General features: G+C 33.6%; 3 protein-coding genes and 1 pseudogene across 3 annotated transcripts; 3 read left to right on the forward strand and 1 right to left on the reverse strand.

Annotated features, from left to right (window-relative positions):
- The first annotated feature begins 201 nt into the window (after positions 1-201).
- LOC118043756 (zinc finger CCCH domain-containing protein 14-like) lies at positions 202-1,001 on the forward strand (annotated as a pseudogene).
- Positions 1,002-6,129: 5,128 nt separating this feature from the next.
- LOC118043755 (delta(12)-fatty-acid desaturase FAD2) lies at positions 6,130-11,631 on the forward strand. Its single transcript, XM_035051818.2, has 2 exons — positions 6,130-6,288; positions 10,221-11,631. Exon 2 carries the CDS (start codon positions 10,232-10,234, stop codon positions 11,396-11,398), a length of 1,167 nt encoding a protein of 388 aa, XP_034907709.1. The 5' UTR covers positions 6,130-6,288; positions 10,221-10,231; the 3' UTR covers positions 11,399-11,631.
- A 6,113-nt stretch (positions 11,632-17,744) lies between these two features.
- On the forward strand, positions 17,745-18,530 carry LOC118043896 (VQ motif-containing protein 17). Its single transcript, XM_035052006.2, has one exon. It carries the CDS (start codon positions 17,865-17,867, stop codon positions 18,393-18,395), a length of 531 nt encoding a protein of 176 aa, XP_034907897.1. The 5' UTR covers positions 17,745-17,864; the 3' UTR covers positions 18,396-18,530.
- Positions 18,531-21,021: 2,491 nt separating this feature from the next.
- On the reverse strand, positions 21,022-26,432 carry LOC118043895 (probable plastid-lipid-associated protein 13, chloroplastic). Its single transcript, XM_035052005.2, has 7 exons — positions 26,088-26,432; positions 24,619-24,740; positions 24,448-24,531; positions 24,193-24,289; positions 23,462-23,678; positions 22,408-22,460; positions 21,022-21,256 (listed from the first exon to the last, which is right to left on the reverse strand). Exons 1-7 carry the CDS (start codon positions 26,346-26,348, stop codon positions 21,161-21,163), a joined length of 930 nt encoding a protein of 309 aa, XP_034907896.1. The 5' UTR covers positions 26,349-26,432; the 3' UTR covers positions 21,022-21,160.
- Between the last annotated feature and the right edge of the window lie 217 nt (positions 26,433-26,649).

Consider the following 26,649-nt stretch of genomic DNA (forward strand, 5'->3'; position numbering starts at 1 on the left):
GAATTTCATTGGAGACTTGTTTAACTTATGAACTACAAAAAAAGATAATTGCTTGCTGGCACTGAAGTTTATGCTATGCTATCTTCTAATCTGTGATGAAGGTATTCCAGTTTGGAGTCTTGTTGCCTTAGTTCTTGGTATAATGGAGTCTTAGTTAAACATCACTTCAGCTGTGTTCAGAATTGACTTACTGGACTTTTTTTTTTTGTTGGTTATGCTTTGGATCGCAGCACTGCTGGCTGTCCATTTGGTGAGAGCTGCCACTTTCTCCACCATGTTCCTGGTGGCTACAATGCTGTGGCCCAGATGATGAATCTGGGACCTACTGTCACCCCACCATCCAGAAGTATGGGGGCCCCACTGCCAGTCCCTAATGGCTCTGCTTCGTCTGCTGTTGAAGGCCGGCTATGTAACAAATACAGTAGTGCTGAAGGTTGCAAATTTGGTGATAAATGCCATTTTGCGCATGGTGAGTGGGAACTTGGCAGGGCTTTGAGGTGTTCCAGGATATTTGAGCGGTCGTGTGGAGCAACCTCCTCCTGGCCGTGCCACCAGCTTTGGTGTTTTTGCCACCACTACAAGAATCAGTGCCGATGCCTCCCTTGCTGGATTCATCATTGGTAAGGGTGGTGTGCATTCCATACAGAAATGCCACCAAACAGGAGTCAAGCTGTCTATCAAGGAGCATGAACCAAATCCAAATCTCAAGAACATCGAACTTGAGGGGTCATTTGAACAGATTGCCCAAGCTAGCAAGACGGTAGAAGAGCAAGACGGTCATTTGAACAGATTGCCAATCCAGGAAGCAACTATAAGACCAAGTTGTGTGACAATTCTGCCAAAGGGTCTTGCACTTTTGGTCAAAGGTGCCATTGTTGCTCACGGAGCTGCTGAATTGCGCAAGACAGCAGCGTGAGTGTTAAGTTTTCCGAGTTTGGCTCCATCTGTTGTGCAGTCATGTATGCGTGAGAGGAAATTATGATTTTACATTTCTTGGCTTCTTCTATACTTTCTTACAACTATCATAGCTTTCGCCCTCCAATTTCCCCGCTGTCTGCATCTGATGTAACATACTTTGCCAGCCTGTCCGTGCCGGCCATAGTTCCGTGTTCCGAGTAGATGATAGTAGCTTTGTCTAATTTGCTAGAAACCGTTGAATTTTTAACTTTTGTAGAATTACTTTAATAATTAAAATACTTTAATAATTTCTATTGCGAAGTGCGATCAGAAGCCAAAGCCTTTGTAGAATTATGTCATGGCATTCTCTGCATAAATCATTACCTCGTGCAAGATTTTCTATATCTGTGCAGTTTCTATTATGATTTAGATGGTTAGAACCATTGTTGTAAATCCTGCGCAGCCTGTGGATTTACCTGTACAACCTGAGGTCTTAGCAAGGTTTTAGGATTTACTTTTGAAATTGTAATAGCGGTTTAAATATTTTTTATTTAAAAATATATCAAAATTTAAAATGTTTTAAAATACAATATAAATACACTTATACGGAAAAAATCAAAGTTGCAGTTGTAGTTGGCAAAATCAAACCTGAGAAACGTAGCATAACCTGAGTGAGATTTAATTTATTTTTTTTAATAAAAAAGCAATTTCTTGAGTCTCTTTTATCAGTAAGTTCCACGGCACCTTGTGTCTTCTCCTATGCATCTGGAGGTTCTGGTCCCTTCGGAATCTTTGGCCGCAGATCTCACAAATACGAAGGAGAAGACGAAGAAGAAGAAGAAGAAGAAGAAGAAGAGAAGAAAGTGAAATTAATACACAAAGAACAAAGAGTAGTACCGTGTTAAAGACGGACACATTCTTCAAATACATTTCATGGATTGTGTAGGCTTCAGCGAACACGAATTGACGTTATGGTACCATGTTATTTAAATTACTTATTTTTTTTTATTTAAAATAATATTTTTTATTTTTAAAAAAAATTATTTTTAAAATCATTATATTAAAAAAATTTAAAAATATTACAAAAAATATAATTTTAAACAATTATTTTTTCAAAACTTGACAAAATAATAGTATGCACAACCAGATATTATGAGTATGTGTAGAATGTGGTTGTGATTGCTTTTCAAAGTGTTTTTTATTAAAAAAAAATATGTTAATAATATTTTTTTTTATTTTTTAAAATTATTTTTGAGATCAGCACATCAAAATAATTTAAAAAACATCAAAAATATATTAATTTAAAGCAAAAAAAATTATTTTTTTTTCAAAAACGCTTTTAAAACGTAGTGTCAAATGCTCTAAGAATTTGTTTTGTATTGTGATAGTTTTTGTTGTTGTGATTTGAAAAAGTTGTTTTATAAAAAGTACTTTTGGTTGAAGTTGGTTTGGTATTTATACATGTTTGCTTAAAACTGTGGTTGAAATTAAGTTTGAATAAAAAGTAATTTAATGTGTTTAGTTAAACATGCTTTTCAAATTGAGGTTATAAAATAATTAAAAAAGATATATATTAATATTGATGTTTTTTAATTTAAATATTGTAGATTTAACTACCATTCTTACATTATTAAATAAAAAAAAATATATCAAATGTTTTTATTATTCCATTAACTTATCTACAATTTTCATCACGTATGAAATTCATCTGATAAGGATTATAATTTTCATGGTTTTTTGAACATGCAACAAAATCATGTAAAATATCATCAAATACAAAATTGAAATTGTGATCAAATTTCACAAATGCTACATCATCATGCGATGTTTTTCTAGTTTATGTAATGTTATTAAATAATATTAAACGCTAATATTTCAAGTAAAACACAATTTTAAAAAAATAAATATTTTTTACCGAGTCAAACGCAGTCCAGTGAACAATGCCAGGTGAATCCTTCTTGCGTTGCTAGGTGAATTAATTCACCTAGCATGGGCACTGCTCACTTCAAGAAGTGAACATTGTTCAGGTAAATAACACAAGAAAGCAGTTTTCAGCTGGTGTGTGCAAAATGATGGTTTGAGAAAAACATTTATGTGTCTTACCAAACAGTAAATTGCTTTTTTCATATTACCAAATATGATATTTATAGGATTTGCTTTAAAAGCTAAAGTTACCACGTAAATAAACACCATCATGTCAGTTGCCTCAAATGAGGTTACAAATTCTATCATAAAAAAATTACAAAATAATTTGAAAACTAACTAAAATCAAAGGAGAAATAAAATGAATTAACAAACAAACCAAATATTTAATGAAAAATACCGAAAATTTAGCATCGATCAATTCACCTAAAACAAACCCAATAAAAAATCATTGTTGCATAAAGTTGAATAAAAATAAGTTATAACACACAATAATATATATATATATATATATATATATATATATATATATTTCAATAAATTTTTTTATTTTCCCTTTATTTAAAAGTTAATGAGCTATTGAATCACTTTAAGATCGGAACAAGGAAATTCACGGTTTTATTATCACATACATCGATAATTTATTTTGTTTATTATGCATGCAAAGTGAATAGTAATATTCTTTTTTTATTACATCTACGGTTTTTTTAAAATTATTGTTTTATATGAGTATGTTTAAACTAATAATATTTTTCTCTTACGAACTATGATTTTTGAACTTAAACCAAAATAAATGAAGTCTTTTTTGTAGAAATATACATGTGAAATAATGATCGTAGAAAATTACTGCAGGAACTCATGGATAGCCGAGCTTCGAAGTTTGTAGTATGTTGGATTTGAACAATTTTTTTTTATTCTTTTAAAGTTATTAAGTTTTTTTTTTAATTTGCTAACTGATTTTTTTTTCAAGAAACAAATAACATCATATTAGATGACCTATCTTGTTGCCTATCTTGTTGACCTAGCTTGTTGCCAAGACATAACATCTTCGTATTGAGATGATTGAACTTCAGTGATTATACATTAAACTGAAAATCACGCATGGATGGTTCATATGCCTTTTCTTATCGCCTCCCAATCTTGACGAAAACCTACATCCTCCTCCTTCTTCGATCCACCTTTTACCGACATAATAAAATGGTGATTATATTACCGATATAATAAAATACAAAATAAATGTCACCCAAATAAATTTCTCCAACAAACAATAACCGCCAATACACCCATCATAAAAATCATGCCGACAAAATCAATTTCCAACTATCGGAAGCGTATTCGATCAATAAATTATAAAAATCGGGTAGTGTGCCTTCTTGACTTTCCACAGTGAGAGACACCGAAGAGGCGTGAATAAGATGGAAGATGGCATCCATTTCTCAGGAACAATTATTGGGGTCTGGGAAACAAGATGGAAGCTTCTGTAAAGAATAATTCCTCATAATCCATTTCAAACTCAAATAATTCGAGTATAGTTCATATGGATTGTAATAATTTATGGAATATCTTTATTTATTTTAGTAGGAAAAGTTTTTTTTTTTCCTGTTATTTCACTCTTTAAATCATAGTTTTTACATCTAACTTAGTTCAAGGCCAGGGTTTCGGGTTGTGACTGGGTCACTGGGTTGTCCGGTTCAATTTTTTTTTAAAATCAAAACAACGTCGTTTTAGTTAAAAAAAATCAACGTGTTTTTAATCGGGTCTTACTGGTTCAACTGAGTTTCCTGGTCACACTTGATTTTTTCTTCTTTTATTTTTTTTTAACCCGACCCGATTTTTATCCCAGCTCGACTAGATTTCAAGTCAACTTGTTGAATTGGACTGAGTTTCAAAACTATACTTTAAATAATTATGTCATTATGAAATCTCATTTGAAAATAATTACGAATTTTTTTTCAGCGATAAGATTCTTCAGTTGGTTTTGTTAAAGAATCTGATAATAAACTAATTTCCTATTTTAGATTAAACAACACAATAATGAATCATCAAACGGATTTAATTTACAGCACAGCAACACACCAGAAAAGGTGAGGAGCCAAACAGACTATTTCAATACTTATCATCTCACGTGCGATGGCTATCAGATAACTGTAAATTAGTCAAACTAAGAGGGACAATTCCGTGAATATAGTCAGCAGATATTTCAACATCACGAATCTCAACCATATATTGTTGCGAGGAGCGGTTAAGATTGAGGCCACGTCGTCGCATAGATTGGATACATGTCTGGCAAAGCAGCGCATGCGACCAAAATACCACTGACAAGGCGACACGTTGAAAAGCATTTAAGAACTATAAATTAAGTCATGACGTCAATTTGAATTTGTTTTTAATACTTGGTATCAGTAATAATAATGATTTAAAGTATTTTTTATTTAAATATATATAAAAATAAATATTTTTTTAAAAATTATTATTTTTAATATTATTACATTAAAATAATATGAAAAAAATCATTTTAAATAAAAAAAATAAATTTCAAAATTTTTTTAAAAATAATTTACACAGTATTTTCAAACACATCCTAACTCTCTAAATTGTCATTAACCGTCCTTTTAAAATGATTTTTTACAAAACAAAATTAATTTTTTATATTTTTAAATAATTTTAATATCTCAATATTAAAATTTATTTTTTAAAAAATAAATTATTATTTTAATATATTTTCATATAAAAAACACTTTAATCAATAGCAATTACCCCACTTGAAAAATATCTGTTCTTTAGTACCCGCTTTATACTTTTCATAAAGCGTTTTTATAAATTTCTCATAAAGTAACCTTTTTTGGCAAAGTTGATATAAAAAAATATTAATACCCATTTTCTTTTATAAAAACCTGTACACACTAAAACACACATTGGTAAACTATCTTTTGGTATATATACTTTCTTATTTTATAAAAAAGCTCTATTCTAAAGGCAAAATTCAAGCCATCTATTGAGAGTGAAATTGTATTTTAATAACCCAAGTAAAATAATAATAATAAAATTTGAAATTTTTCTTTCATCTATCAACTCTCAAGAAAATGACATTAATCTAAATTTAGTCGAGATTAACAAGGAAACGCTGACATCAATCATCATTCAAGAAAATTACAATAGTTTGTAATTTGGAAGCGATCTGAAATATAAATAGAAGTTGAGGGACCGATTTGTAGTTAGGCCAGTCTAAATTACCTAGGAACAGATGGTATATGTGGGGCCCAAGTGCAAGAGCAAGTGTAGGAGGAAGGGAGCGTCGCGACTCGCGATATTGCTTCAAATACAGGCCTCTCCCCCTTCTGCCTTTGCTCAAGGGCCAGCTACGCCTATTATTGCACGCCCACAAGCACATAGAAATAGAGGGGATTTTGGGAAAAGGAGAAGCGAGGCTTCAAGAGAAGGAGAGTCACTCCCTTTCTCCCTTATCAGGTAATAATACATTTCCTCTCCTCTTTAGCTCTCTGCTCTGTTTCAATCACCAACCTGCATTTTTGTGTTTGATTCCTTTGCGGTTTTTGAGCGCGAATGCTTGTTTTCTTCTTTCCTGGGTCTTAGATATTTCAGATCCAGGTAAAAACGATGATCTTTTCTCTGATGTTTCTGGTATTATATTCGAGTTAATTACAGTATTATTTTGTAAGAGATTGGTTTTTGGTTAGATCTGTGTGCGGTATTGTGTTTTTTCTCCGTGAGGTTGGATTCTGCTTAATTCTCTCAATTTGCCGAGTCTGTTGCTTTCTTTCTTTTCTTCTTCTTTTCATTAATTGAAAATGGCATCTTTGCAAGCTATTTTTTAGTTTTAGTTTTTAACGAACTCCGTACTGAGCAAATTAATAATAATAATAATAATAATAAAATAGCATCTTGATTTTGAATGTTTTCAAGATATCGTCTGGTCGTTGTTTTTTAATGCTTTCTCAAATTAAATAAAATCTTGTTAGACTCAGGTCAAATAAAGATCTCAAACGGTGTTGGTGAATCTTTTAATAGTGACGGTACGGTGTGGGTGGGTGGCTCTTCGGTGGTGGGTAAGGAGGCCGGCCTTGTTAGATTTCGACTATAGCTGTTTTTGTAGGTTTCTTTGGCCTTGTTGTTTGAAAAAAAAAAATTTCTCCCACGCCGCCGCTCTGCTTGTGAATGATATTACTTTTAAATTTTTTTAATGTGCGGATTTTTCTCCTTGTTAATTTTTTTATTTTAAATTATTAATTAATATTTTTGATGTTTTTCAATATTTTAATGTTTTAATTTTAAAAAATAAAAAATATTTTTTAAAAAAAATAATAATCATTCTTCCACACATAAAATAAAAAAATCAACTTGGATTCTCAAGCTGTTGGCTTTGCGAAGGACGTTTATCTTGGAATAAAAATAATAATCTCAAAGTCCATTTTATAGCCTTGATGGAGAGGCGAGATTGACAAATTAGTAAAATTGTGTTTTTTTTTTTTTCAAAAAAAACATTTTTTATATATAAAAAATATTATTTTAATATATTTTTAAATAAAAAACAATTCTCAACTGACATGACATATGACATATGAATCGAGGAAAAGAAAAAGGGAAGGGAAAATCCATAGAGATATAGGCCCCGTTTGTTTGCAGGAAAGTGGTTTTTTTTTAGAAAGTGAATTCCGGGAAAAGTGAATTCCTGGAAAATGAATTCCGGAAAAATATTTTTCGATGTTTGGTAGTGTTATGGAAAATGAACTGGAAAATACTTTTCAGTGTTTGGTTGTGTTATGGAAAATAAACTGGAAAATAATTTAATAATGAATTAAATTTTTTTTCAAGTTTATCTAATATATATAAAATATTTAATCACTTACAATTGTCATAACCCAATTTTGACCTTTTTTATTTTTATTATTTAAAAAAAAATGATGAAAAATAAAAATAAAATAAATGAAGGATGAATTAAAATTTGGGTTAAGGGTAACATGATTGGAAGTTTAAAGATTTAATTAAACTCTTGACTAGTTTAATTAATTAAATCAAGGGTTTAATTGGAAATTGATTTAATTAAATTTTAGATTATTTTAATTAATGAAATCAAGAGTTTAATTGAAGAATTAAGTACTTAATTAAACGTCAAAAAAATAAAATAAACCAAGAGAACCGGCTTCGTCTTCATCTTTAGGAGCAGCAGACCACACCTTTGCATTTTAATTCACTGCTACATTAGCAGTGAATTATAATTCGTTACCTCTGCATTTTAATTCACTGCTACAGTATCAGTGAATTATAATTCCCTACTACAGTAGCAGTGAATTATAATGCACTTGCACGCCAAAGGAAAGTGTTTTCCTTTCTTTAACCGAAGGAAAACACTTTCTTTTCTCAAAGCAGTGATGTTATGTTGACTGGAATTAAGTTTTTGTTGACTTACTGTTTAAACTTGTTACCAAACATGGAAAAGTAAGGAAAACAAATTCCAGGAATTCGTTTTCCTTGAAACAAACAAAGCAATAATAGAATCAATTATCTAAAGAATTGGAAAATGAACTGGTAAACAGTATGTTAGAGTATGACCGCAAGGGCAAAACAGTAAACAGAATGTCAGTACATAGGCGGCGGATGGTCAGCATCCTTTCTTCAATATTTCAATGATTCATGATGTCCCTCTTTCATTTACCTCGTATAGTCGGTCGTTCAAGTGTGCGGGGTTGTTACAATCTTTATTGATTTTTTAAAAATTAGCACATAAAATTAGAGATATTGACAGGAGTATATTTTAAAAAAATGCATAAAATAGCACTGTTTATAAATTAAAAAAGTTGATATTTATAATTTGTTGCTATTTAAAATAATAATGGAGACGGGAGGGAGATAAAAAAATCTTGGAGAAAAATTAAATCTTTGATTATGATATCAAAAAATTTTATTAATGATCATTTGAGTGGGCTACACTTGATATTTAAAGATGGCGGATGGTGTACTTGTTTTTTTATGGCAAGTGTGATATACTTAGTTTCATGTGATTTTTTTTTTGTTGTTGGATTTATCTTACTAATATTTTTTTTAATTATATTAGTGGTGTTATAATTAGAGTTTTAGTATGTTTTTAGTGTTTTTTTTTTTTTTTTTTGTACTCATTTAATATTTTTTGTTGGATGTTGTTATTATGAATAACAACAAGTTATAAATATATTGTGCTTTTTTAATCATGACAAATGGGGTTATTTTATCAAAAAAATTTATTTGTTATTTCATCGTTCTAATATCTATAAATATCCCTATGTTTTTCAGCCGACTTTTCAATTTTGTGGGTGCCATGTTTGAAAAGTAGTTTACAATAGTTATTTCATCAAAGAAAGAAGAGAAATAAAAATATCATTTTTTATTTTAGTAAAAATATTTTTAACATTTATAATAATTTTTTTTTAAGTGTTCAATAAATAAACAGGGAAAGGTGTCCCTTTGTTTTGGTAAAAGTCCTCGTTTACATGTCTTACGTACCCCTTTCTTCCTCCTATCACTCCTTTGGTCACCCCTAACCTACCCCACATCCCACTAGCCACGAGTGGCATAGGCACTTGATCCCTTCTAAAGTGCTGAAGGGCAGCTACCTCACGTCTTTGGTCCACTCCCACCCTTCCACGTCTCCTCTTACTGTCCATATTGTAAGGAGTTTGTTTATCGATTGACGCCCGATACACAGTGGAGGTCGTCGTTCGACCTATAAGCTTTCTAGGCCAAGTGTGGATATGTTTATATGGCAGGACAACACAGCCTTTATTTTACAACCACAAAAGGGAAATATCATGATCTTTTTCTAGCATAAACTCCTAATGTATACAAGCTACTTGTCGATGATTGGACCGAGTCTGATTGTGTCTTTCGTACCAAGGAATAAAAAAAAAAGAACGATTGTGTCTCACCATTACTTCAACATGACCCAGTGGCCGAAATGATAAGCCATAACTATTGAGTTCTCCCCATGTGGTCATGGAGTTGATTAATCTCCGTCAAACTCAAGATCACTTCTTTTTCCGAGTCGTTTGCGTTTTATTTTGAAACAGTCTCCTTGCTTGTGCTGATAAATCCCGAGCTTATGCAAGTGTTTTCTTCTAATAACCAATTAATAAGAGCACCACCTGGCTCAAGCTGTACGGTCAAAACTTGGAAAAAAATCAAGGCAGTCTCTTTTAGTTGTCTTTGCTTGGATTGATACGAAGACAAAGAGGTGTAACTTGTTGTTCCTCGCACTGTACAGAAGCAGGAAAAGGTGGCTGTTGACGTGGTTGGATGTTTAGCAGCCGAACATTAATGCCAGTAGTTTTCCATATATAATCTTTGATATAATGCTCCTAAAGCTTCAGCATAGGGAAAACTAATGCTTGTAGTCTCATTCTTTTCAGGTCTTGAAACGATGGGTGCTGGTGGTAGAATGTCTGCTCCTCCTTCCTCTGCTAAGGTGGAATCTGATGTTTTGAAGCGAGCTCCTGACTCGAAGCCGCCATTTACACTCGGCCAGATCAAGAAAGCCATCCCACCTCATTGTTTCCAGCGTTCTGTTCTGCGCTCATTCTCTTACGTTGCTCATGACCTGATCATTGCCTCTATCTTCTATTATGTTGCGACCAATTACTTCCACCTCCTTCCTCACCCTCTCTCCTATGTGGCCTGGCCGATTTATTGGGCTGTCCAGGGATGTGTCCTCACCGGCGTTTGGGTTATAGCTCATGAGTGCGGTCATCATGCCTTTAGCGACTATCAATTGCTTGATGACATCGTTGGCCTTGTCCTCCATTCTTGTCTCCTCGTCCCTTATTTTTCATGGAAACATAGCCATCGTCGCCATCATTCCAACACAGGCTCTCTGGATAGGGATGAAGTGTTTGTACCCAAGAAGAAATCTGGTATCCGTTGGTACTCCAAATACCTTAACAACCCAGTAGGTCGTTTCCTCACCATTACCATCACTCTTACTCTTGGCTGGCCACTTTACCTTGCATTCAATGTTTCAGGCAGACCTTATGATAGGTTTGCTTGCCACTACGATCCATATGGCCCTATCTACAATGATCGTGAGCGTGTGGAGATATTTATATCTGATGCTGGTGTTCTTGCTGTCACTTATGGGCTCTACCGCCTTGCAGTCGCAGAGGGACTTGGTTGGGTTCTTTGTGTTTATGGAGGGCCATTACTTGTGGTGAATGCATTCCTTGTTCTGATCACATATCTGCAGCATACCCATCCTTCATTGCCGCATTACGATTCATCTGAGTGGGACTGGTTAAAAGGGGCTCTAGCAACTGTTGATAGAGATTATGGAATCTTGAACAAGGTCTTCCATAACATCACAGACACTCATGTAGCTCACCATCTGTTCTCAACGATGCCACACTACCATGCTATGGAGGCAACGAAGGCAATCAAACCAATTTTGGGAGATTACTACCAATTTGACGGAACTCCAATCTGTAAGGCAACGTGGAGAGAGGCCAGGGAGTGCATTTATGTACATCCAGACGACGAGGATGACGATAAACAGAAGAGCAAAGGTGTCTTTTGGTACAGAAATAAACTGGATTGAAGATGCCATAATAAATGTACCGGGGAGGGGAGGTTTCTGTTTGTTGCTAGGGATTATAGCCTCCCTGTCTTGTTGACATGGAGTTTGTTTCAGTTGTTTTTGTCGAACTTTAATCTTAGCTGTGCTCCTTTTTTGAATAATCATCAAGGTCCAGCATGCATCAGCATGGGACATTCAAGAGGATGCTCCAGTTCCATACATATGTGAAAAATATACTGGACTTTTTCCCCAAACCTGATGAGAGTGCATTTACAGTTTCAACATTTGTTACATACAGGTGAAAAACATGAAGTATTCAAAATGGGTGTCCTTAATTTATAAAATACATGAAGAAGTATCTTTCCCGGTCACCGGCAAGGTACCAACATTGGCGTTGACAACTAGATTTTTTCAACAGAAGTGCTGAATACAAACAATTGAGATCTTATTTTTCAAGAGGAATCCAACCCCTGTCAGCATCACGGGTATTTTGAAAGATAAGTGCAAAACTATTGATCCAATGGAATATAAGTGGGAAAAGAAATTAATTGATCAAATAAGAAATCATCTCGCACCTCACACACAAGAAAAGATAAGCATGATGATAAAGTCAGAAAAACTTCTAATGAATCTATGCCTTGAAACTATTTAATGGGTCTTGAATTATTTATTTATTTATTTTTTAGATTTAGGCTTGGGCTAGTAATCTTCTTCTTCTTCTTCTTCTTCTTCTTTTTTTTTTTTTTTTTTTGGGGGGGGTCAATTGGGCTTGTTTCCACCTCTTATTTGGGTTTCATATTGGACTTGTGCTAGAGCTATTCAGCGAGGTTGTGCTGGAGTTGTTTAGTTAAGTTGTGCTGGAGTTATTTGATTGGACTTCAGATAATAAAAAAAGTTGGTGTGGAGAAAATAAATTGAAAAGGGAAAGTAAACCTTTGAAGATTTTTTTTTTTTGGTATTTAGGAAACGCTGTCGAACTATTTTAGAAAAAAATTAAATTTTTTTTTAAATTATTTTGAAGTGAAAAATAATTTTTTAAAAAAAAAAAACTTTAAAAAAATAATTAATCAAACCCTACCTTGAATTTGTATTCCACTAGTGTCATCAACAATGACATGTTTCTATTTTTGTCAGCTTGTTTATTCCTCTCAACTCGACACTACACAAGCGTCTTTCTTCCCTGAGTAAAGTACTTAATCCTTAATTGTATGCAATTTTAAAATATAAATCAAAACACTTATGTCTTCTTTACACCTAAAAACCACATACTTTCAAATTATTGGAAACATCACAAATCATGGGTTTTGTCTTAAGATTATCTATTTATTTCTCTTTTACGGTGTGGTGTGATATATATTTTGCTAAAATTATAAATTTAAAAAATATTGGAACATAAATCTTACTAAAAACTCTTTTTTAAAATTTTAGCTAAAAAAATATTACAATTTATAGTTTTCTAATATTTACCTTTTCAAATCGCAAACACAAAAGGTAAAAGTATTACTCCATAACAAGAAAGACTATCCAAAATATTACCATTGTTAAAGTTATTTACTATGTTGTATATATTCATTTAAAATAAATAAATCATTATTAATTTTTATCCCATTTTTATCCCAAGCTTGACGAGTGGGTAATAAGTTGATAAGTTGATGAATGACTATATTGTATATTAGTCACTTTATTATTCAAGAATCCATGTAGAGTAAATGAACAATCATTACTTGTTATTCTAGGTTAATGACGAGTAAATAATAAATTGATATATTGATAAATAACTTTAACATGTTCAAAAATATTTTTATAATTAATATCATATTTTCCTTTTAATTCTTCTAAATAATAATAACAATAATAATATGAAAAAAAAATTCTTTTTTTTTCATCGTACATCCATACCTGTGGGTTTGAGGGTGCCCCGATAAAACCTTTCCAAACTATTATCTTAACTATCCAGCCATTTATTTTTTAGGTAGGATGTATATGATGGTTGTCATTTTTTTTTTTTGCATGGGTGTCCGGGTCAGCTTGCGCGCACCACGACTAATTTCACGGTCCACTGAACATCCTGCAAACCCAATAAGCATGTAAGGCACCGCGGAGGTGACAGCCGTGCACAATGAGGTTTGAACCCTGGTGTAGAAGAAGGGAACAAACCCCTACCACCACTAGGTCAAGACCTCAATTGCGGTTGTCATTTTTTTTTTAATTATATTACTAGTTATTTACCTAGAGTTTCTGAAAAGCGATTAGAATTTCTAGTTATTATTAAGCCAGATAATAATTTATTTATTTTTATCTTTTTTATATGAAGTTCACCTTAATTAATTTGCTTTATGAAAAACATGAAATTCTAGAAAAAACGAGCGTCCAACACCTATTTGCAAGGTGAAGAACCTCCCACTTAGTATGGGCTATATTTATTTTTATATGTTCTCATCATTAATTCATTATTGATCTCAGGGTCTTTTCTTTTTTCTTTTTATATATATATATATATATATATATATATATATATATATATATATATATATATATATATATATATATTTTATATATAAAAGAGCCTACCCGAGCGAGGTGTGGAGGGGGAACGATGATGGTGGCCACTCTCATAGCTCTGATTTATTGGTGATCTACTTTTGGAGACCACATTTAGGGTACCTAATTTGAGAGTGTTCTTCACGACAATGAGAGCAGCTTCTAGCTAGGTAGAGTCAGATTATAATGGTACTCTTGTCTAATTTTATTTTCTTTATTGTGTTCATGAAAATGGGCGAGCGAGAGAGGATTTGTTTGGTTGCTTGGCCTGAGCTCCCTCCTTGTGGTTATTTTTTAGAGTGAATTCCAGGGAAAGTGAACTCCTGGAAAGTAAATTACAGAAAAGTATTTTTCGATATTTGACAGTGTTATAGAAAATGAACTGGAAAACACTTTCCAGTGTTTAGTTGTGTTATGGAAAATGAACTGGAAAATAATTTATTAATGAATTAATTTTTTTTTCAAGCGCCGCGCCTTTCCTGTGTCTTTGTTGCTATTTGGGCTTAATTTTACAACCATGTCGCCTGACAAATTTCATGAACAAAATAAAGTATACAATATGCTTAAAACTCGATTGATTTACATCGTGTGTGTGTTTAAGAATATTATCAAGGCATTGGAGGATTAAATTAATTTGAGAACAGAAGATCGTGCAAAGGGCAGAGATGCAGAGAAGATTGCAGTCCTGCAGCCCCTCAACAATGGCGAAGAATAAATGGGTCCCTCTCTTTCTCTCAGAGACACACCTTCTTGTCGTCTGTTAGGGTTTAGCAGGGTGGCTCCCGCCGAGGAAACGCAATCCCCATGGCGCTCACGTCCCCACGTGGCAGTAACGTCTTGCAGTATCAATGTACACGATCTACACGGTTTGTGTGGGCCGGCTGGCGCAGCCGGCACGAGACCCTTTGTGATGATCATGATGACTTGAGCCTTAACCGAGCGTCCGATCTATTCGAATCTCTACTTGGCGTGCACATCCAACGGTTATTATTATCTCTCTCTCACTCGCACGTATTAGTCTTAATGCATCGTTCAATTTATTTGCTCTGGATTTATTTATTGCCTGCTATCATGCCCTCCACCACCCTTTTTCTGGGATTTTTTTTTTAAAAAATTTAATTCTAAAATATGCGTTTTCTTCTGTATTACAGTGGATTTGCCAGGACGAAAAAATTTCAACAAGCAATCTATTGATAGAGACTGCAATAGGATAGATGAAGGGGCAAGGAAATGTACCATTAATTTATAAATATGAAGAAATCTGATTAAAATAATGAGTTTTTAATTAGCGTTGTAGTTATTACACCAAGGCACAACTGCCCCCCAGGATTTGATGGGTTATGGAATTTCCATTTGGAATGTGAATCTGCATGCAGTTTTGTAATGGGATCCAGGTGGGTACACATTCATCTGAAGAGAATTAAATGCACAAATACAAAACCCTAGCTAGCTAGCTACTCTTCTTAATTCCGTTGTAAATATTGTAATGAGCCTGAAATTGCTATGGAAATTTATATATAGACTTGTTTTTCATTAGTTACGTATATCATCAACTGGGGGAGCTTTGAAATTGATTAAATTTTATGCAATTTAAGGTTGAAAAGGGAATGATTCTATGTAGTATAGTTGCTGGGTGCTAAGAACTAATTATCACCATTTTCCTGGTCCATTGTAAGCCCAGCAATTAAATTAATTGATCATGAGACTCCCATTTGATTTGTTTATACATAATCACTTGAAGCATTTATAAAATATAAGTGGTTTTTGTCCAAAATATTGCTGGAGATCTAGCTGTCCATCCATTGAATTATACAAGATTGGACACATATAGCTAACCTTATTATTATTTTTGTCTTGAAAAAGTTGTGTTTTGTAGTCGAGCTCTTGGAGATCATGGTTGTTTGGATGTGAAAGCTCCATTTGTGAGCATTGACAAGATCAAAGCTTGGAGACAAAGGAAAAACACATCAAGTGATCAGTTACAGAATGAAGAGATTGAGACATACCATTAATTTATGCATCCCTACTGGTTTGGTTCTTTGATATCTAACTTGATTTGAGACAGTGAATTGAAGAATATGATTTGTTACTTGTCTTGAGTTTTGAATAGGTAAACATGCTCGAATATCATTTTTCCTGGACTTTTTTATGTGGTTCCTGCCGGTTTAGAGACCGAGTAAGCATTTGCCTGGAGTGTTTTCTAGCTATAAAATCAAATTAACCCTAGCTAGCTAGCAGATTAAATCATCATGTACACAATCTTTTATATGAAATTACGTATGGTCTATGGACCGACCCTGCTGGTTGTGATTTGCCCCTAAATTTGATCTCTCGTGTTTTCTCTTCACATATCTAGCCAGAGCTGGCTTAAACCTAACAATATGAGGGGGGGAAATTGATACACTCGTTTTAGTTTAAAGAGGGAAACATATATAGAAAGAGAATCTTACCAGCAAGAACAGCCAACATGCACGTTAATAACAAAAAGAACAGTGCCTTTTTTCTTTTTTTGTTTTCTGTCTGGTGCAATATGCATATGTGTGGTGGAGGGTAGAGAGAATCTTTCACCATAAATGGATAAAGGGAAAAAATTTGTGTGGAAAAAATAATCGCAACATCATTTAGCGCTGACGATCGATGTGTTACGGCTGCCGTTCATGGAGGCCATGACACTCGTTTTTGTTCCTTCCGACCACGCGGATTCTTTGTCATCACAAGTAGTCGTAGTAGTAGTGGAATCACTGTAAACAAACCTAAAATTACACACTTCTTGACCTCCCTCCCATATTTAGGATGTTGCTCATTTTACAATCTTGGGCTCGTCAACAATGGTGATGCTAAGTATAATTGTTTTGGTTAATTTGTCCTTTTGTTGAGGGTTCTATGTCTTCTGCTACATTGATAATAGAAGAAGACGAAGAAGACGAAGAAGAATCTAACATATATAATATATATATATATATATATATATATATATATGTTGCAAGAAGGAGAGCAACTCTTCTTTAGATTAATTGTCCAATAAGAATGATGCATTAGTTGTTCTGTAATTAATGTCTGTAAGATTTTCCACGTCTGTGTGTGTCTTAACCAAAACCCAGTTTGTTAATTGGTGTTTATTGCTCTCTATATATAAATTATAATTAATAAATCAAATCCTACTTAAGCTCCCAAAAACTTGATTCAAGGAACATTAAATAATGAATAATACTGTTGCAGCAAGACTAACCGATATCAAACCATGATCATGTATAGTTTTTTTAAAATTAATACTGGTCAATTTTACGGGTTCTAAAATTAATAAATTTTTAGCGGTCATAAAATTTATAAAACTTGAATTATTAATTTTTAGAAAATAAATCTAAAATTTGACATGTATTCCCAAGAGTTATTAATTATTTCTCGTTGAAGTAGAGTGTAAGGGGAAACAATTCGTCTGCTGCTGATGTCTTGCTAGCGCTAGCATATGCGTGAATTTGATGAGAGGAAGTCATGAAACAATTAACCACGAGAGCACATTTTTCTTTCCGAAACACAGGAAAACTATGGAATTTAAAAGCATTACGAACGAGCCCAGAATCGACCTAGATTCAGAGAACAGGGTCTTTTCAGTCATTTCAAGCATGATTGAAAACATTATCATGTAGAAGAGTACAGTTGTATATATTCAAATTAAAAATTTGAAGAGTTCGATCTTTTTTTTTTTTTTTTTAATTATAAAGATCGTGGGACCAAAATGGCTTCTGTTACTTTATTGACTCTCTTGGCTCACACACAACAGACAGCTATAGCTTGTTTTTCTCTTCAAAATTTCTCCCTTGTCCTTCCACTGTCAGCTCTCCTCCCCTCCCTCTATATATAAGGAAACCCTCTCCTTTCCTCTAAACAACTCCACCAACTCCCTGATCACCTCTGACCTGATCTCTCTTTAATTCTCTCTTCATTAATGGAGGATCTTATGATGAGGAAACGACCAGCCTTTATGCCTGGTTCAATCACTCCTGCATCACCACTAACCATGCATAGAGATTCACACACAATAGACAAAGTAAAGCCAAAGATACGCATAATTCACATCTTTGCTCCTGAAATCATCAAGACGGATGTTGCAAACTTCAGAGAGTTGGTGCAAAGACTTACGGGGAAACCAGCTGTTCAAAAGGGGGGTTGCAAGAAGAAAGCAAGAAGCGCAAGAACACAGGATCAACCAAGAAACTGCAGCAGCAGCAGCAACTACTTGTGTGACAACAAGCCTGTTATGACCAAGAAAGTTGAGCAAAGGAGCGGGTTTGGGAGTACTTTGGGGTCTAGAGAAAGAGTTAAAGAGGAAGAAGAAATATGGAATGGTCCAAATTCAGGTGGGTTCTTAGGTGGATTTACAGATTTGGATGGTTTTATTCAAGAGCTTGGTGAATTTCCATTGCTGCCAATGGATGCTAATCACATGCAAGGGTTCGGGGAGACTCAACTTGCCTAAACGATCCTTGCAAATGCTTGATTATATCTGGCTTTTGTGTTTTTTTGGGATTATATAATATGGATCTAATTTAGATATTGGTTTAACTCATGAATTCTTCTGCTTATTAATTTGTTCATTTTTCTAATTCATTTATCTCTATTTCATCTCTCTCTTGATGTAAATAAAAAGGAAAACTTTCGCTTTTTAAATTGAAGAACAGAAATTGCATTTTCTTTTATATATATGCTTCTGCCATGTGGAAGTAATCGGAGTAAACTGGAGCTGCTCTTTCTTTTTTGTTAATTTCCCAAGAATTTCTACTGTAGATTGCTTTTGTTTCTTTTGACCATTGTCTTATCTATGCTCTCTCTCTCTCTCTCTCTCTCTTCTCTGATCAGTGATGAAGAGCACCATTGTCTGGTTTGGCAGACCAAACATGAACGTGCAAAACTCTTAACACATTTATGATAATTATTAATAAATTACTTTTCTTGCATGACTTTAATTGCATTTCAAGAGAATTTTTTATTACAGCTAGTTGTCTCTCCATTATTTATCTTCTTGGTACATTGTGCATTCTCTCTCTCTCTCTCTCTCTCTATCTCACACTATCGCTAATTATCTTAAAAATATTTAATTTTATGTTCGGAAAGTGTTTTTAAGAGAGAATTTAAAAAAATTTATTTAAAATTAATTTTGTTATATTTTTAAATTGTTCTGATGTGTTTATTTTAAAAATAAATTTTAAAAAATATTATTAATATTATTTTAAATAAAAAAATATTTTAAAAAATTATTATTATTATTATTACTATATTAAATAAATTTATATTCTCAACTTGAATGACTCGTAAAATTAACCTAAAGAAGATGTATATTCCAGTAATTTTTGGAATAAATTCCTACACAAGTCCAATGCTTAAAATCGTTTGCAGTCATGATCAATTAAATTAGGAATTTCTTACAACAGCATATATATCGATGTGTTAGGATCTGGCAACGTATGATATGGCTATGAGTGACCATATAAAATTAAAATGAGATAAAGAAGAACCACATTCTATGTACACTCTTCAATTTTTATTATAATTCCACCAATAAGTTTATATGATGTTAATCTTGTTTGTTTGTTTGTTTTCTATTAAAAAAAAATGGTTTTTATAAAAAGTAAATTTTAACTTTTTTTAATATTTAATAAGTTATAAAAAATAAATTGAAAAATATTTTTTAATGTTTGATTATGTGGTTAAAAAAAATAAAAAATAACTCCTTAACATTTTAATTTATTTTTTCAAGTTTATTTAAAGAATAATGATCTAATTAGACGGATAAAAAGATTGAAAGAAAATAAAATTTAAAAAATTAAATTTTATAAATTATTTTAAATAAAATAAATTCTAGTAAAAACCAGAAACTAAATTTTTATATATAATTAGAGAATAATTTCTGTAAAATTAATCACTTTTCATGTAACAAACAATAACTTAATACCTGGATTCCAATTAATCATGCACAAGGAGCAAATTAAAATATCGTTTTTCACTATTATTACTTATGTGTTGTTCTTGAACGAACAAGCATTTAAGTGATTTGAGACATGTCAAGATGATACACTTACTTGGCCATGAATTTCCATAAATCCCCACAGGAAGAATCTTCCACTTTGTTACTGGATGCGTCTTTTTTTGAACATTTACAAGAGATAATGTGGATGATTTTGGGCCATTACAACTACTTCACGGTCTGGATTAGCAGCCTGAGGTCATAAAAACCCTAACGTTTTTTTCCAGAAAGAGGTTAGAAATTCACAGGCTATGAACTCCTCGAACCCTAGGCCATCAAGCCCTGACAACTTGTGCTAACACTTGCGGATTAGGTTAAACTGAATGTTGGAAAGCTTCCACTGGGTTTTGAAGGCATTACGGGTTAGAACTTAGAGGTGGGATTGTTTCAGGAAATGGCATGTCTGTTTCTGATGCGTAAAGCCTGCCATTAGAGCCCGATCGATGCAAGCCAGAGCAGTATAAATCAGGGAGGCTACAGGTTTCCTCTATTTTTCGAGAAGCCAAAAACAATTTACATAAAGATCATCATGGACGTGCTTCCCCCATGGGGACGTACAGAATGCAAGTCAAAGGGGCTAAGCAAACTTACAATCAATACTATCGACCCTTTTGCTCCTCCTTTGTTTCCAAAGGCCACAAATGGAGCTTCCCATGCTCATTTTCTTTTTTCTTTGTTATTTATTTATTTTTGTTATTTTTTATATGGAAGTATTGTTATCATTGATCTAAAAACATCAAAAAATATTAATTTTTTTTTTTAAAAATTAAATACTTCCGTGAATGGCGTGAAGGCAAAGTTTTGAAACAATTGATGCGGTGAGGTTTTATCAGCATTAGAGCAAAGCATGGAGTCGCACAGCACGGCACCCTCTTGATCAATCATATTCACACTCGTCACCAAACTTTTCTCATTATGTTTTTCAATCCTCTACAACTTTTGGCAAAAGGCTTTCAATTTCAACCAGTAGAACATACCCTGGGTCACAATTTTATGCACAGAATGGAACCATATAGTATGCAGATTGAGTGAATTTGAGAGATGGACAAGAGCCACGAGGGTTGAAAGTATGCGCAGATAATGACCCTCAAACAAATCCACCCACTAATTTTGTATTGAAACCAACAACTTAATCTCAGCAATTATCTTGAAAGTATGTTTAGTCTACATTGTATTAGAAGGGTGAGAAAAAAAACAATAAACAGTAAGTTTTCACATCTCTAGCTCTCATACTCTGCAGTTGGTTCTGCCATTGGAGAGGCTGGTGCATCCAGCCTTGTAAGAACTTCAGGTGCTCCAGCAGCATCCCTTACTATCTGTGTCAAAAACCAGGAAAAATACTCAAAATTTGATAATGTCTACTTTCCTGGTTTACGTTCTTACATATCTTTCACAAAGCTAACTGCTAGTTCTTTGAAATTATCCTTTTGTTTTGCAAATATATATTTATGACCATGCAAAATAGATACTTCTGCATGACCATCCTTTTGGCAACAGCAGTGCAAGTGGTCATATTATACAAGCTATATCTGTAGTGAAAGCCATGTTATGTGTTGAACCTAAAATGGTCGCAAGAGATGATAGGAACATGTAATGAAAGAAAACCAAATAGGTAAATTCAGGCTCCTTGTAACCAATGGCGGATCCTGAGAACAATTCTTGAGGAAGTAAGATCAATAATATGATATTATCTATTTTATTGTTCATAGATATAGTTTATCTACAAATTGATCATTTTTAGTGGAAATCACATGCATAAATTAAACAAGAGTTTTTTTCATCAGCTTGAACAAATATTTTTGACATGTGCGTTAAAAAAAATCTAATTTTTTATAAAAATATTTGATTTAAAACAATCATTTTCTTTCATCATATGTATTTCATAAATACACATAAATGTTATTCATAAAAATCAAGGACCAACATACAATTTTGCTATTTACAAGAACGCAACTAATTAAACAAATTTGTTTGACATTAAGAATAAAATTTGTTACTTTTAAAAGCGCATGGACCAAGATGTAATTTTCTCAAAACCTAGAGGGGCTATTGCCCTCCCCTGTGCCTTCTAGGATCCGCCACTGCTTCTAAGGGACCCGAGAGAAAAGCTGGGAGAGAATGTATGAGACTTCATGAATCTTGGTAGATGGAGACATTCATCCATGATAGGGCTCCCAAGTTAATAATACAACAGATAGTACTCTAGAATTCGTAAAGCTCCTTTTTTTGTATATTATCGCATGAGAATGAAATATGGCATCTACTTTTGACATTTTCATATTATTTCCTTTTAAAATATGTGCAAAGACTACTCTTGATGTGCTACTGAAACAAGATTCAGATGGCAGATTAATCCTATGTGCAGTTTTCATCCACTTCTGCAATGAGAACATTTGAATAATAATTCAAGGGAAAAAATTCTATGCTTCAGAATGATATGATAAATTATAACAAGTTGAGTACTTACAAGTATTTCATCATCAAGATACGAAATCATGAAGAGTCTCTGGAAAGTACTGGCTGCAGGCATAGACAAATAAACTTAGCAATTTAAAAACTCCAAGCACGAAAAGCACAGGGCATCATTAAGTATTATAAGTTTATAAGCCCTGAAATTCAAGTTTCTTCTCATTTAAAACTTGTTGTACCAAGCAGGATATTAGCAGTGAGTAACTGCCACTGTGACAAAAAAGAAAGAGGTAGAACTTTGAAACAAGATGATCATCTCGTATTCATAGACCAAGTTCAACAAGGGATTCCAATAAATTGAAAGAGAGTGAAATTTCTGGACCTGTGAAACTTCATGGATTGAAATAATGCTAAATTGCTATAACATAATTGTAGGTCTAACACAACACAAGCAGTTGGTTAACAGCAGCACACAAAATGTATGGCAATTAATCAAGTCTTGATATATGCTGCAGGGTCAACTTTCTTGAATACAGAAGAGTGTTGGAAACCAGCCTTGAGGTTCTTTACATAGCATGACCTCAAATCAGTGTTCTCAAAAAGTGCCCTTGGTATAGCAATGGAACACGGTTCACAAACACACAAAAAAGAGAGTACATAAATAACTAATCATCGATGAATTAAAAAGAAAAACAGTTTTTTGTTTGGAACTATTATATATCTACAAAGAAGAAATTCAAATGAAAACATCAGGGATGCATATGATATTTACAAACATCTTGGGGTAGGTTTATGACCCAAAATTTGAGTATATCCATAAAAGAATAGCAGAAACATTTCCTAGAAAGAGTTAAACAACCTGAAAAGGTAGACCAGATGAGCAATATAAATGTCAAGCTACAATTACAGCTAAATGAGTTACTAAAAGGGAGAATCCCCAAAATGTCCAAGACAATGGTAGGAAGGGGCTGGGGTACGGGGACAACAAAATGGCTAAAGCTTCAGATCTTATATGACTGAGGTCTAGAGGTACCCTGTTCTTCTTTGTTGGCTAGGAAGGAAAATTCTCAAATAAGATAGAGAGAAAATGATCCAAACATCAAAATGCTTACTTAGAGGAATTTTCAGCCCGCTAGAAAAGGAATCCCTAATAGGAACAGGAAGTTGTTGCACTGTGTGAACCGCCTGACCAAATGCACCTTTTAGCTGTTCTGGTACTGTTTCTTCAATGATGGTTGGTGTCTCAAGAATCCCTTCAACATATTCCTCTTTCATTCTAAGAGGTCCCTCCACAGTTAACTTGGAGAGCAGAATGAATTTGCTTTCTATCTGCATTACACAGAAGAGAAAAAATCAAACAAAAGCTCAAAAATATACAAGAGCAAACATAAAATATTCACACCTTAATTGGAAGTTGTCTTCATCTGTGCTTGGAAAAGATTTGGTGATATATCTCAAGGATGGGTTCATGTTTGCTAAAACTTCAAACCTTCCATGATATTTACAGGCAGGTTGAATCAAGCAATTGTTTGGGAGAATACTTCATTTCTGTTACACAGATATTATTATCAATGGGTATGTTGTTATTATATATGTTGAGAACTTCAGAATTTTGAGGTGTGATTTTGATCATGCATAAACTTCGGCCTTGATTTCAATACACCTACCCAACATCTACATGAAGTATGCATCTCCAGAAGATTATGCTTACTGCATAACAGGTTTGAGAAACTTTCCTCCTTTATTTGTAAGAAATTCAGTGCAAGAGAATTTCTCTAATTCTATTATTGGTAGCAAAATTTTGCAAGTATTGCAACAAGAGCACTAAAAGATAGAAGGGTACCGAGTATAATAGTTTCATATTTGCTGTAACCTTTGCATTTCCATCCTTAATCACCATGTCCATTTTAGACAAATCAGCGAAAGTTTTAGGAAATCTCCTACAACAACCAAGATAATTAACTGTCATTTAAATTGACAAACCCAGCGAAGTAAAAACTCCCATATAAGTTGCAACCATAACAATATCACATTCCTTGTAGGAAATAGAAAAGGCTGGAAGATGCAAAATAAGAAACAAAGACCCATCAGTACTCACTCGGATATAAATCTGGCAGCAAATAATCCAGGGCTTCCAGCTCCAAACCACTCAAAACTCCATCTACCTTCCAAAAATGGTGACCTGCGTAGCTCAATAACAAGTAGACATCTCAAAAAAAATGACAAAAACAACATATAAGCAAATGGAAGTGCTTTGTTAAGCACCTACGTAGTTGGTCGTGGAGTTGGATTGAGCCGCTCAAGACCATTTATCCTTTCATTCACATCAACCCGCTGCATATCTGTTGTCTTTCCAGTCACCAGAGCTTCAAAACCGCCAGAATCTTTGAACTAAATCATTGGAAATGCAAAAAAAAAAAAAACCTTTAACAAACATCAAGAGTTTCCAAAGCAATACTATTTACTCCATTAATGAAACAAACCATAAATGACCAACATTTAAAGCAAGAGTTTTGTTGTCTGCTATACAAACTAGTGCATTAATACTGTGAAATTAGTAAACTGGTAAAACCAAGGAAGCAAAAACACATGGACTATGAAAGTGCCAAGGGATTCCTTTCAAAGCTGGAGAAATCTTAGGCCATTAGCTTGGAGTCATATTGATTATGCTATTTGTAGTTTCAAAATGACATTCTGTTGGTGAGACAATTGGCAACAAGGGCCTACTGATAAAGGCTTGTGGGAAAAGGTTTTTTCTTTTTCATTTTGGTATCCAAGGGAATGCAACAGTTGTTTCTGTTATTCAAGGAAATTATTGATAATGGCTTCCTGAAAACTCTGAAGCAATGGCAGAATAACAGGCCAAAATTTGCGGCTTAATCTTTTCCAGTTCAGATCAGGTTGATTGGCACAAACTGTTATGGGCCTCTCTAGACATTCCCAAGAACCAGTTTTATAGCTTTATCAACTATCCTAAACAGGGAGCATCAACAAATGAGAGATGGATATGTACAGGGAGAAGCATTAATCCTGTCTATATCCTATGTAATCAAGCATCACAGAGCAAGAACATTCACTTATTTTTCTCATGTCGAAATACAAAAAATAATTTGTTTGGCACAGAATCTTACATACGGGATTGGGATATAAAATTTATCTGGGCCAAGAAGAATCTGAGAAAGAGTCATTTGTGTCTGTTCTGCAAAAACTAGCATCCCACAATCGCTAGCTTTTGTGCATATGGTCTCGAAGGAAATGGAACATTGGGGTTTTATTTTTACAAAGAAAACAGGTAATGAAGGTTATTAGAGCGGTTCTGAATATTTTGATCAGAGTCAACATTTTCTTTATGCAGCAATTGGAGACTTAGTACTCCAGTTTCTTAGCTACTTCAGTTTTAGTCGATTTTACAGCATGGTTTTTGCTTTCTACTTTTTATTATGTTTGGTTTCGCATTTTCTGCTTCAGGAATTGGGGATTTTATTCTGTTTCGCTTAGCATATATATATATATAAAGAAGAAGCAGTTTCTTGCACAAAATCTCCGTTTTGAATTCATTTCTTACTTTGAATCCACTAACTGCGAACTAAGAAATGACTTTAATTTTTTTAGGATTTGAGATTATCCACTCAAAAGCATTCAACCGTAGGTCAAGATCATTGAATTGCATCGAACTTAACTTCAATACAAAGAAATGAATAAACTTTCTTATAATTCAGGAAGGGAGGGAGTAATTACAGCGAGAAGCAGAGATTCTTTAGCAGAGAGTCTCTCCATTTCCTTAGCATAAATAGCTGGAGCCCCATGTACAGCCTGTTGTACCATAGCGGTGCAGGCGATTCGCCGGTAGCCTGAGCTCCTCAGGCTATTATCTGGTAACTTGGTCAAACATAGAAAAGAATGTGCCGAAGATGAATGGCGTGAGCGAATTGCAGAGAATGAAGGAAGTGAGCCTCCTTGGATTAAAGATGATGATGACGACGATGAAGAAGAAGCCATTCAAATTCCAAGAGCTGCTGAGATTTTCTTTCAGTGCTGTGAATTGTGTTCGTGTGTACTGTCATGTTCTGAGCAAGAACCGGTTTTTACCCTTTTATTTTATTTTAATAATTCTATATTGGAAAGTGATTAGAGCAGAAAACACGTTTCGTTTCATGTGGGGCCTAGAAGTGGGAAATTACATTACTCGAAGTAAGGTAGTTGGGTCATGATAACGAGAAAGTGCGTTTGGTAACGCGCTAAGCATGCTTTAAAAATAATTTTTAATTAAAAATATATTAAGAAATTAATTTTTATATTA

Source organism: Populus alba, chromosome 6 (assembly GCF_005239225.2).
Source record: "Populus alba chromosome 6, ASM523922v2, whole genome shotgun sequence".
Lineage (NCBI taxonomy): Eukaryota > Viridiplantae > Streptophyta > Magnoliopsida > Malpighiales > Salicaceae > Populus > Populus alba.

Coding starts and splice junctions, on each gene's coding strand:
- LOC118043755 (XM_035051818.2), top strand. CDS start 10,232: ATGGGTGCTGGTGGTAGAATGTCTGCTCCTCCTTCCTCTGCTAAGGTG.
- LOC118043896 (XM_035052006.2), top strand. CDS start 17,865: ATGGAGGATCTTATGATGAGGAAACGACCAGCCTTTATGCCTGGTTCA.
- LOC118043895 (XM_035052005.2), bottom strand. CDS start 26,348: ATGGCTTCTTCTTCATCGTCGTCATCATCATCTTTAATCCAAGGAGGC. Junction 24,532..24,618: donor CCAACTCCACGACCAACTAC/GTAGGTGCTTAA, acceptor TGAGCTACGCAG/GTCACCATTTTTGGAAGGTA. Junction 22,461..23,461: donor CGGGCTGAAAATTCCTCTAA/GTAAGCATTTTG, acceptor CTATGCCTGCAG/CCAGTACTTTCCAGAGACTC.